Source organism: Carlito syrichta, unplaced genomic scaffold (assembly GCF_000164805.1).
Source record: "Carlito syrichta isolate Samal-C Ts95f unplaced genomic scaffold, Tarsius_syrichta-2.0.1 Scaffold308976, whole genome shotgun sequence".
Lineage (NCBI taxonomy): Eukaryota > Metazoa > Chordata > Mammalia > Primates > Tarsiidae > Carlito > Carlito syrichta.
The window spans coordinates 78224-87884 of NW_007253072.1; the positions used below are offsets into that span (position 1 = coordinate 78224).

General features: G+C 53.5%; 1 protein-coding gene across 1 annotated transcript in view; it reads left to right on the plus strand.

The window, feature by feature from the left end:
- SCARA3 (scavenger receptor class A member 3) overlaps positions 1-9661 on the plus strand; it is a 46159-nt gene that overhangs the window by 1336 nt on the left and 35162 nt on the right. Inside the window, exon 2 of the mRNA XM_021716820.1 lies at positions 82-274. Coding sequence (XP_021572495.1) covers positions 82-274 — 193 coding nt within the window. The remainder of the gene's footprint in view (positions 1-81; positions 275-9661) is intronic.

The following is a 9661-nucleotide window of genomic DNA, read 5'->3' on the forward strand; positions in this document are numbered from 1 at the left end:
GGGCCGAGCCCCCGCGCGCGGCCCAGACACTCTCCAGGTCCGGAGAAGCGTCCGATCCCTTTGACCCGTCCGCGCGGAAAGGTGGCGCCGGCCCGCGGGGCCCGCAGCGGACCTCCTCCCCAGCCCCGGGCCCAGGCCTCTCCTCCAGGACCTTGGGCGTGTCAGAGCCCCCAGCCCAGGCCCTGCGCTTCCCGATCGCTGAAGCCTGCCCGCCCTGCCCTCCTGGGGCAAAGCAGCCGGGGAGGCCCGGGGTCCAGAACCCCGCGCTCCCAGGGTAGGGAGCCGTCGCCAAGGCTGCACTGACAGGGTTCTTGGAAGGGAAATGAAGGAGCGGGCATGGTCCCAAGCAGCAGTTCTGGACCTGGCTTCCTTGAGGCCCAGGAGAGAGCACCGTGCTCTGCAAGCTCGTTTGGAGGCTAGAGGCCGGCTTTGGCGTGACCCCAGGGCACAGGGAAACTTTGGGGTCTTCAGATGCCGCCTCTGGTGCCTTTCAGCCATCCTCCGGTAGCATCCCGGGCAGATGCTTGTGGTCCTAACGTGTTCCTAGCCGAGAGAGCTCACCACCTCCTCCGCCCGCTGAATATTGAGACTGAAACAGACCATCCTGGGGCTCACAGCCCTGCCCTCAGGTGTGACTGACAGGCGTGAGGGTGGGTGGTGAAGCCAGACCCCTCAAGTCTGCTTCGACCGGGGGAGCAGCTGCGGTTGTCTTTTTTTTTTTTTTGTAGGATTTATTGAGAGGACAGGAAAGCTCCCAGAGTGGGAGGGGACCCGAAAGGGTGGCCCGGTTGTCTCTTTTATATATAAGGGTCGGAGGGCTCAGAAGAATGGGCTCCTTCGGTAAATCTCTGATTGAATGCAGCTTCCACACTATATCCTTGAGGAAACTAAGACCCAAGCGGGTAGGGCTGGTTGCATGGGTGTGCAGCCTGCACCCTCCTGCAGGGTCCCACGCTTGGTTGACAGCTCTGCTGGTGCCGTCTTGAAATTCTTACTCATTTTTTAACGGGACCCTCCCCCACTTTCTCTTCTCTTATTTGTTTTTGAGACAGGAAGCCTGTCCCCCAGACTGGAGTGGGGTGGTACAATCATCATGCGCTGTGGGCTCCACCTCTTAAGCTTGAGCCATCCTCCCGCTTCAGCCTCCCAGATAGCTGGGATTACAGACGAGAGCCACCACGCCCGACTAATGTTTTAAAAATTTTATAGACACTTTGTTGTCCAGGTTCAGCTTGAATTCCTGGCCTCAAGCGATCCTTCCACCTCAGCCGCCCCAAGTGCTGGGATTACAGGTGTGAGCCACCATGTCCAGCCACGGCCCCGTCCCCTTCATTTCACACTGAGCCCCACAAATTATGTAGCTGGTCCTGTGGGTAGAAGTGACTTGTTAAGATTCACAGCTAGTCAGGGGAGAGGCGGGGGCCAGAGCCCAGGGCTTCTGGCTTGTAGTCCAGTATCCACCCTGCCTCTCTGTCAGTTCCTTTCCTCCTGCCGCTGTCTGTGCTTCCTGCTGGCCTCACCATGTCCTGGATGGCTGGGAAGAGCCCAGCAAGTTATAATCAGCCCCAGGGAGTTCCTCTGGCAGGCGGTGAGAAGCCTCACCCACTGAGCTCCCGCTCTTAACTGTACCCTCCCCGGTCAGCAGGCCAGGCCAGGCCATGGCCAGAAGTCTCCAGAAAGGTCTTAGGCCACATCTTACCACGGGCCTTGGGCCACCCCGCCTTGGGCCTCGATGATGGTGGTAAGATGCTATGCATTCTAGAGTGGATTTGAGAAAACATAGTGAGAATAAAAGAGGCAGGGCCTGCCAGGCGCGGTGGCTCACCACTGTCATCCCAGCCATTCTGGCGGCTGAGGCGGGAGGCTGACTTGAGCCCAGGAGTTCGAGACCAGCCTGGGCAACATAGCGAGACTTCGTATCTACAAAAAATAAAAATAAAAAATCAACCAAGCGTGATGGTGTGCGTCTGTAGTCCCAGCTACTGGGGAGGCTGAGGTGAGAAGATCACCTGAGCCCAGGAGGTCAAGGCGGCAGTGAACTGGGATCGCGCCCCTGCACTCCAGCCTGGGCAACAGAGTAAGACTGTCTCAAAATAGCATAAAATAAAGATCAGCAACAAGCAGGACCATCCGGTACGAATGAATATTAAGGAGGAGGGATCCAATGTGGACCTAATGACGTGGTTTCCGGGTCCCCCTGGCTGGCGGGGAGCAGGGGGGACCCACACAGGGGCCCAACCCTGCCTCCCACCTCCTTTCCCTGATCAGAACCAACCTCCTCGTCCCTGGTGGGGCAGGGTCCCTGCCCCCTGAGGCCCTGAGGGCAGCTCTTGTGTGTTTTTCCTCCAGTCTCTGGGAAAGCTTCCTTTATCTGCATCACATGCCAGGGACTGACAGGCTTCGGTTTCCAGAACTTCCCTCCCCAGCAGCCAGAAGAGCCGCCACCCCTACCTGAGATGGAAGCGGCAGGGCAGACAGCAAATATTTGGCCTTTGGGATGTGTGGGGTGGGACGATCCAAGATTTTTCTCACCCAAGTGGAAAATGTAAAGTGCCCGGCCGAGTCGGGCGGGAGGCCCCTTCCAGAGAGGCCGTTCCCAAGCACCTCCAAAGGCCACACCAATCTTCAAATTACATCTCTTGGCAAAGGATCACACCCCGCTCAGAGCAAACACGGTGATGTTATGTTTTTGGGGGGGAAGCGGGTGTTGGTGGGGAGAGTCCGTAAGAAAACACACTTGTTGGGCTGCCCGGCCCACTGGTGACCGGGTGCCAGGGCCCACTCTGCCAGCCAAGCTGTTACCACCCCGAGCCCCCTCCTGCCCCACAGCCAGCTGGCCGGGCCGCCCAGGGCACTGCGTCTTCCGAGGCAAGCTAGCATCTGGCCCCTCTCAAATGTGGCCCTGAAGGGACACTCAGCTGCCACTGTCCCCTTGGTGACAGGCCACAGGCCTGTCTAAGCCATGGGTAGCCCCCTGTGGGAGGGTTTCCACACTTCCAGTGAGAAGATCTTGACATGGGAGCCCTCCCCAGGTCCCCAAGACGCAGCCTGGTTCTCCATGAAGATGGCAGATTTGAGAGTCAAAGATGTGAGTGCTAGTCCTGGGCCCGCCGTCTGCCCTCTCCGCCCTGTTCTCCTCCTGGGTGGTCCCTGGGGCCCCAGAGCTCTGGGCCTGAGCACCCCTTGGGGAGCAGAAGTGCCTCCGTAGGGCAACGGCTAGAAGCCGGCCTGTCCTGTGGTTTGTCCTGTGGCCTTGAGAGACTGGTGCTGGCTGCGGTGGACAGGGCAGAGCCACGGCCAGCTGTCCCCCAAGTGTGGGAGGAGAGGCAGAGAGCGGTGCCCATACCATGTGGGCAAGGGCGGAGGGCAAGCAGGGGGAGGGAGGGGCTGCAAAAATGCAGCACTGTGACCCCAGGAGGAATCTGCTCCTTGGGTCTTGGCTGACTGGGAGGAGATTCTATCCACTCAGGAGCAGCCAGGCTGGGTCCCCCGGAAAGCCTGGCTTCACCCCAGACCTCAGGGTGCTGGAAGGAGGCTGAGCTAGAAGAAAAGGAGCTGATGTGACAAAGATGGAAAGAGCCCCCCGAAGGTTCAGCCGAGGGGGGACCCGGGGGGCCAGGGGCTCTGATGTTGACGACCAGCTCCAAACCCCCCAAATGGTCACCCTGCCATCCAGCTGGGGGAATTTTAATAACGGAAGACACATATGCCAAAGCTCATTTGACAGCGAGAGGAAAAAGCGTTTTGCTTCTCCCAAGGTGTTGGTGAACGGCCTGGCAGTTCCTATGGAGGACAGGCAGCCGTTCTGGGTGTTAGAATTGGCACACTGGGCGCTGTGACCCCCCCCATGCCTCTCAGACATACACTGTTCGATTATGTTTGATTTAGTATGTGTGTGTGTGTGTGTGTGTGTGTGTGTGTGTGCATGTAGAGCACTGAAGCCCAAGGGCAGACCCAGCCCTGTCCCAGATCAGATTTATCACTGGGACAGAGTCCCCTCATCCAAGCAGATTGGATGATCCCGCGGGATGGTCACAGAGTGAGTTTCATGGAAATAGGGACTCTGTCGACCTTTTCCCTGGTGCTGGCAGGGTGACCGCTGCATCTGTTCAGTGTGTACGTCTGAGTCCCCCACTGGGCGGAGACCCTCAAAGGCAGGAATCCTAGCGTGGCTTCCTCAGGACCTGACATAGCTATAAAGATGCGGCATCCGTTCAACAGACATCTGTTGACCAACTGCCAGGTGTCAGGGTTTGTGTGTCTATGTGGTCTAGTGACCAAGGAGTATACAAAGAAGAGCTCAGACACTGTCCTTTCTCTAAGGAACGTATCCTTCACCAGGGCACTTAAGACTTGCGCCCAAATCACTCAAAAAGACTGAAGGTGGTGCGTGTCATAAGAGCGGTCTCAAGGAGGGATCGAGGGTGGTGTGGGTTCTTCTCCTGGCTCTCCTCCTTTGCTGCTTTTTTTCTGGACGAGTCTGTGGTTTCAGCCACGGGTTCCTTGGTTTTTGCTGGCACCGTTCTCTACCAGTCTCATGGATTAGACACATGGGAACAGGCTAATGTGACCATGTTGACTTCTCTGAGCTCCAGAGCCATAGTTCCAACAAGGTCTTTCCTCCTCATCTCTAGGAAGAGACCTGTAGACACCGTCTTTGAGGTTCAGATGACACCTTCACTTCCACCTGACCCCAAGATAAAAACTTCATTATTCTGGGGCCAGACGCAGTGGTTGACACCTGTAACCCCAGCACTTGGGGAGACCAAAGCGAGAGGATTGCTTGAGCCCAGGAGTTCAAAACCAGCCTAGGCAACAGAGTGAGACCTTGCTTCTACACAAACACCAAAAAATTAGCCAGGTGTTGTGGCCCATACCTGTAGTCCCAGCTACTCGGGAGGCTGACGTGGAAGGATCACCTGAGCCCAGGAGGTTGAGGCTGTGTTGAGCCACGATCATGCCATTGCACTCCAGCCTGGTTGACAGAGACCCCGACTCAAAAAGAAAAATCATTTTTCTGGGATGTCTCCTCACACTTTTCAGTCAGCAAATGTGTATCGAGCACCTCCTTTGCAGGAAGAGGCAAGCTAGTTGGAAGGTAAACAAGGATGCTTCCTGCCTCCCGGCAGAGACAACACACACACACCCCCCTCCCTAAGAAAAGAGCTGAACAGTCAAGGCGGGTGACCCAAAAGAACATATGGGTGGTGTCTGCAGTAGAGTCGATGGGAACCCCCAGAGAGAAAGCGCCTTTTAAGTTGGGGTAGTTCAGAAAGATTGTAGGGAGGAGCTGAAGGGTGGAGAAGACTTGGGTCAGTCTGTCGGGAGAGACAGGAAGTAGTGTTGGCTAAAACTGGGCATCAGGTGTTCCGGGAATTGTGCTTAGCGGTGGTGGATGTATCTTTATAACCTGGAGTCGAGGGAGAGACAGGTCAGGGAGGCCTTGAGTGCCGCATAAAGCAGCGGTCCCCAACCATTTGGGCATCAGGGACTGGTTTTGTGGAAGACAGTTTGTCCACGAACGTGGGTCAGAGGGATCATTAGGCATTAGATTCTTCTCATAAGGAGGCTGTCTCACGTGCACAGTTCACAAGAGGGTTCACTCGCCCATGAGAACCTAATGCCACCACTGATCTGACAGAAGACAGAGCTCCATTGTGTGGCTTCGTCCTTAACAGGCCACAGACAGTGGCCCAGGGGTTGAAGACCTCTGCCATAAAGGACTTCTGGTTGTGTCCTGTTGACATTGGAATGCCCTGGGAGGGTTTGTCAAGAGAAGGCCTCTGCCCCTTCCCCCTTGAGACGTTCTCTCATGGCTCTCGCCCATGTTGGAAAATCTCTCAGAGAGTGGGAGGAGGAAAATGAGCTTGTGAAGAGGCCAAGGGGAGGGGTCAAGGACACAGGCAGAGAACTGTGCCGGCAATGTCAGGGAAGTTGAGAGGAGAAAGTTCCAAGAGGGAGGAAATGGCCCACCAAAAGCACAGAGGAGGAAGTAGTTCGTGAGAGGGAGACGGAGGGCCGGCACACAGGACTTTCCAGGCAGGAAGGCCCATGCTCACTGGGAGGCGAAAGAACAGGAGAGAGGGGATCAGGAGAGCCCTAGAGATGAAGAGGGTGGATTTGGGGGAGACTGGCCTCAGGAAGACGCACAGCTCTTTTTATCAGGACCTGAGGGAAGGAGAAACGATGGCTCCTGACAGACTCTCAGCATCACTAGCTGCATTTTACCGCTTGTGATTCATACTCGTTATCTTTTTAAAAATCTAAAAATGCAGAAAAGGAAAGAAAAATATTAGTCACTGCCGGGTGGGTGGCTCACACCTTTAATCCCAGCACTTTGGGAGGCTGAGGTGAGAGGATTGCCTGAGCCCATGGTTCGAGACCAGTCTGGGTAACTTGGTGAGACCTCATCTCTACAATAAATTTTTTAAAAAGAAAAATATTACCTGCATGGAATCCTACCCTTCAGAGATCATAACTGACAAGATATAGACACACATTCTTCCAGAAATCTTTCTGTGTATACTTGCACACAGATTTTTTTTCCCTCATAGGTAAGATTATACCATCCATATTATTTTGTCATATGTAGTTTTAAAATTCAACAACAGGGCATAGATATCTTCCTCAAGCAATAAATATAGATCTGCTTTGTTGATTGATTGATTGATTTAGAGACAGGGTCTCGCTCTGTTGCCCAGGCTAGAGTGCAGCAGTACGATCATAGCTCACTGCAGCCTCGAACTGAGACTCAAGCAATCCTTGAGTAGCAGAGACTACAGGTGCTCACCACCTCATCTGGCTAATTTAAAACTTTTTTTTTTGGACACATGTTCTTGTTATGTTGCTCAGGCTGGTCTCTAACTCCTGAGCTCCAGTGATCCTCCCAACTAGCTGGGGTTACAGGCATGAACAACCATGCTTAGCTTGTATTATTTTTTTCAGTGGTTGCATGATATCCCATAGTAAGACTCTACAAAAATTTATATGCGGATTCCCTACTGCCGAGCATTGAAGCTATTTACATTTCCCTTAGGTTTCTCATAGCATGCAGTGATCATGCTTACATGTTACATCTTGGCCTAGTGGTATAATTTTCCTCCTAGAAAGAAACTCCTAGATGCTTATGCGCTGTTTGTGGGATTGTAAAGTAGCACAGCCTCTGTGGAAATTGGTACGAAGACTTCTCAAACAACTAAAAGTAGATCTACCATTTGATCCAGCAATCCCACTACTAGGTGTCTACCCAAAGGAACAGAGGTCATTCTATGAAAAAGACACCTGCCCCCGCATATTTATCACGGCACAATTCACTAATAGCAAAGATGTGGAATCAACCTAAATGCACACCAACTGATCAGTGGCTGATGAAAATGTGGTGTCTACACACTATGGAATACTCTCCAGCTATCAAGAAGAACAAAATAATGTCTTTTGCAGCAATTTGGATGGAATTGGAGAATATCACCCTAAGCGAACTAACTCCGCTATCTCATAAAGATGCAGGCGTCCATTCAACAGACATCTGTTGACCAACTGCCAGGTGCCAGGGTTTGTGTGTTTACTCATGTTCTCGCTTATGAGTGGGAGATAAAGTAAGGGTAAGCAAAGACAGAAAGAATGGCGCAGTGAACACTGGAGACTCAGAAGCGGGAGGGAGGGGAGGGACAAAGCGATGGAAAATTGCTTATCGGGTACAGCATGCCTGGTAGAAGTGGTGGGTACACCTAAAGCCCAGACCACAAACTATCTGCACCCCAAAGCTATTGGAATTTTTTTTGTTATTGGATTCTCACTCTTGTCGCCCAGGCTGGGTGCAGTGGCACACTCAGGGCCACCGCAGCCTCGACCTGCTGGGCTCAGGCGATCCTTCCACCTCAGCCTTCCAAGTAGCTGGAACTACAGGCATGTGCCACCACCGCTGGCTAGCTTTTCAATTTATTGTACAGACGAGGTCTCGCCAAGTGACCCAGACTGGTCTCGAGTCCCTGGGCTCAGGCAGTCCTCTTGCCTCAGTCTCCCAAAGTGCTGGGATGACAGGCTGAGCCACTGCGCCCGGCCAGCTATTGGAATTTTTAAAAATTTTTAAAAATAAAGAAACTCTTAGAGGCAGGATTGCTGAGTCCAAGCGGCAGGCTTCTTCGCAGTAGTGACAAGAGTGCCAGCCCCATGCCCGGAGAGGGCCTCTTTCCTCCACCTCCGCAGGGTCTGGGGTTTAGGCATCTGGAGGGAGTTAGCGGAAGATAAAGGAGTTGGAACCTCATGGTCTTGCTCCTTTCAGAAAAGGAGGGGGTGAGCTCATCTTTGGAGAATGAGGTAGGCTGACAGGCCGTGAGGATCCAGATGGCAGGACTCGGTTGGAGCCAAGTGCACGCCACCCTCTGCCACACTCCTGCCATGCTGGGCTTCCCTGGCACAGGGCAGAGAAGGGCTGAGGACTGGGGAGGAAGACTGAGGACTCCAGCCTTCGGGGGGCTGAAGCTAACCCCAGGGACCGGGCTGGCCTTGGAGCTCAGGGTGGATGACAGTCTGGGGGAGAGAGACAGGTTTCTTTAGTGCTGGGGGGATTAGGACAACAGTGGGGGAGGGGAAGGGGAACAAAAGAAGGAACTTGAGATCTTGCATGTTGCAACAGCCATAAGCTTTTGGGGGGCAACAGGGGTGCTGCCACAGGGTCTTGCAGTGGGGGGAGAGATTGGACTCAACTCCAGTGATAAGCTGGATAAGGTCAGGAACCCCGAGTTCAGTGTCTGTGTTGTCTCCATCCCAGATGATGGCAGGAGACAGGATAAAGAAATGACCCAATCTGGGGGTCATCCTTATCCAGAGCAGTGTTCCCCAAAGTCAGTGCACCTGTGTACATAATAGATGATGCAAAAAAAAGCAGTCTTCATAGTCAAGAAGACCTGAAGATAATGCTGATTTTGGTGTATGAATCAAAAGAATTTTTCATACAAGGTCATGAAATGAAAAGTATACAGAATTTTTTTTTTTTTAAGTTGAAATCTCACTCTGTCACCCAGGCTGGAGTGCAGGGGCACACTCATGGACACCCCAGCATCGACCTGCTGTATTTAGGTGATCCTTCTGCCTCAGCCTTCCAAGTAACCAGAACTACAGGCATGTGCTACCACGCCCGGGGATTTTTTTTATTTATTGTAGAGATGGGATCTCGCCAAGTTCCCCGGGCTGGTCTCGAATTGCAGGCTTAGGAAATCCACTTGCCTCAGGCTCCCTAAGTGCGGGGATGACAGGCTGAACCACCAAGCCCAGCCCAGAATTCTTTAAAACTAGGAAAAGCAAGCCAGGCGGGGTGGCTCAAGCCCGTCCTCCCAGCACTTTGGGAGATGGAGGAGAGAGGATTGCCTGAGCTCAGGGGTTCGAGACCCGCCTGAGCAACATCGCAAGACCTCGGCTCTACAATAAATCAAAAAATTAGCCAGGTGTGGTGGAGCATGCCTGTGGTTCCAGCTACCTGGAAGGCTGAGGCAGAAGGATTGCCTCAGCCCAGCAGGTCGAGGCTGTAGTGGCCATGAGCAGCGTGCCACTGCACTCCAGCCTGGGTGGCAGAGTGAGACTCCGATTTAAAAAAAAATAAAACCAGCCAGGCTTGGTGGCTCAGCCTGTAATCCCGCTCCTTTGGGAGGCTGAGGTGAGTGGA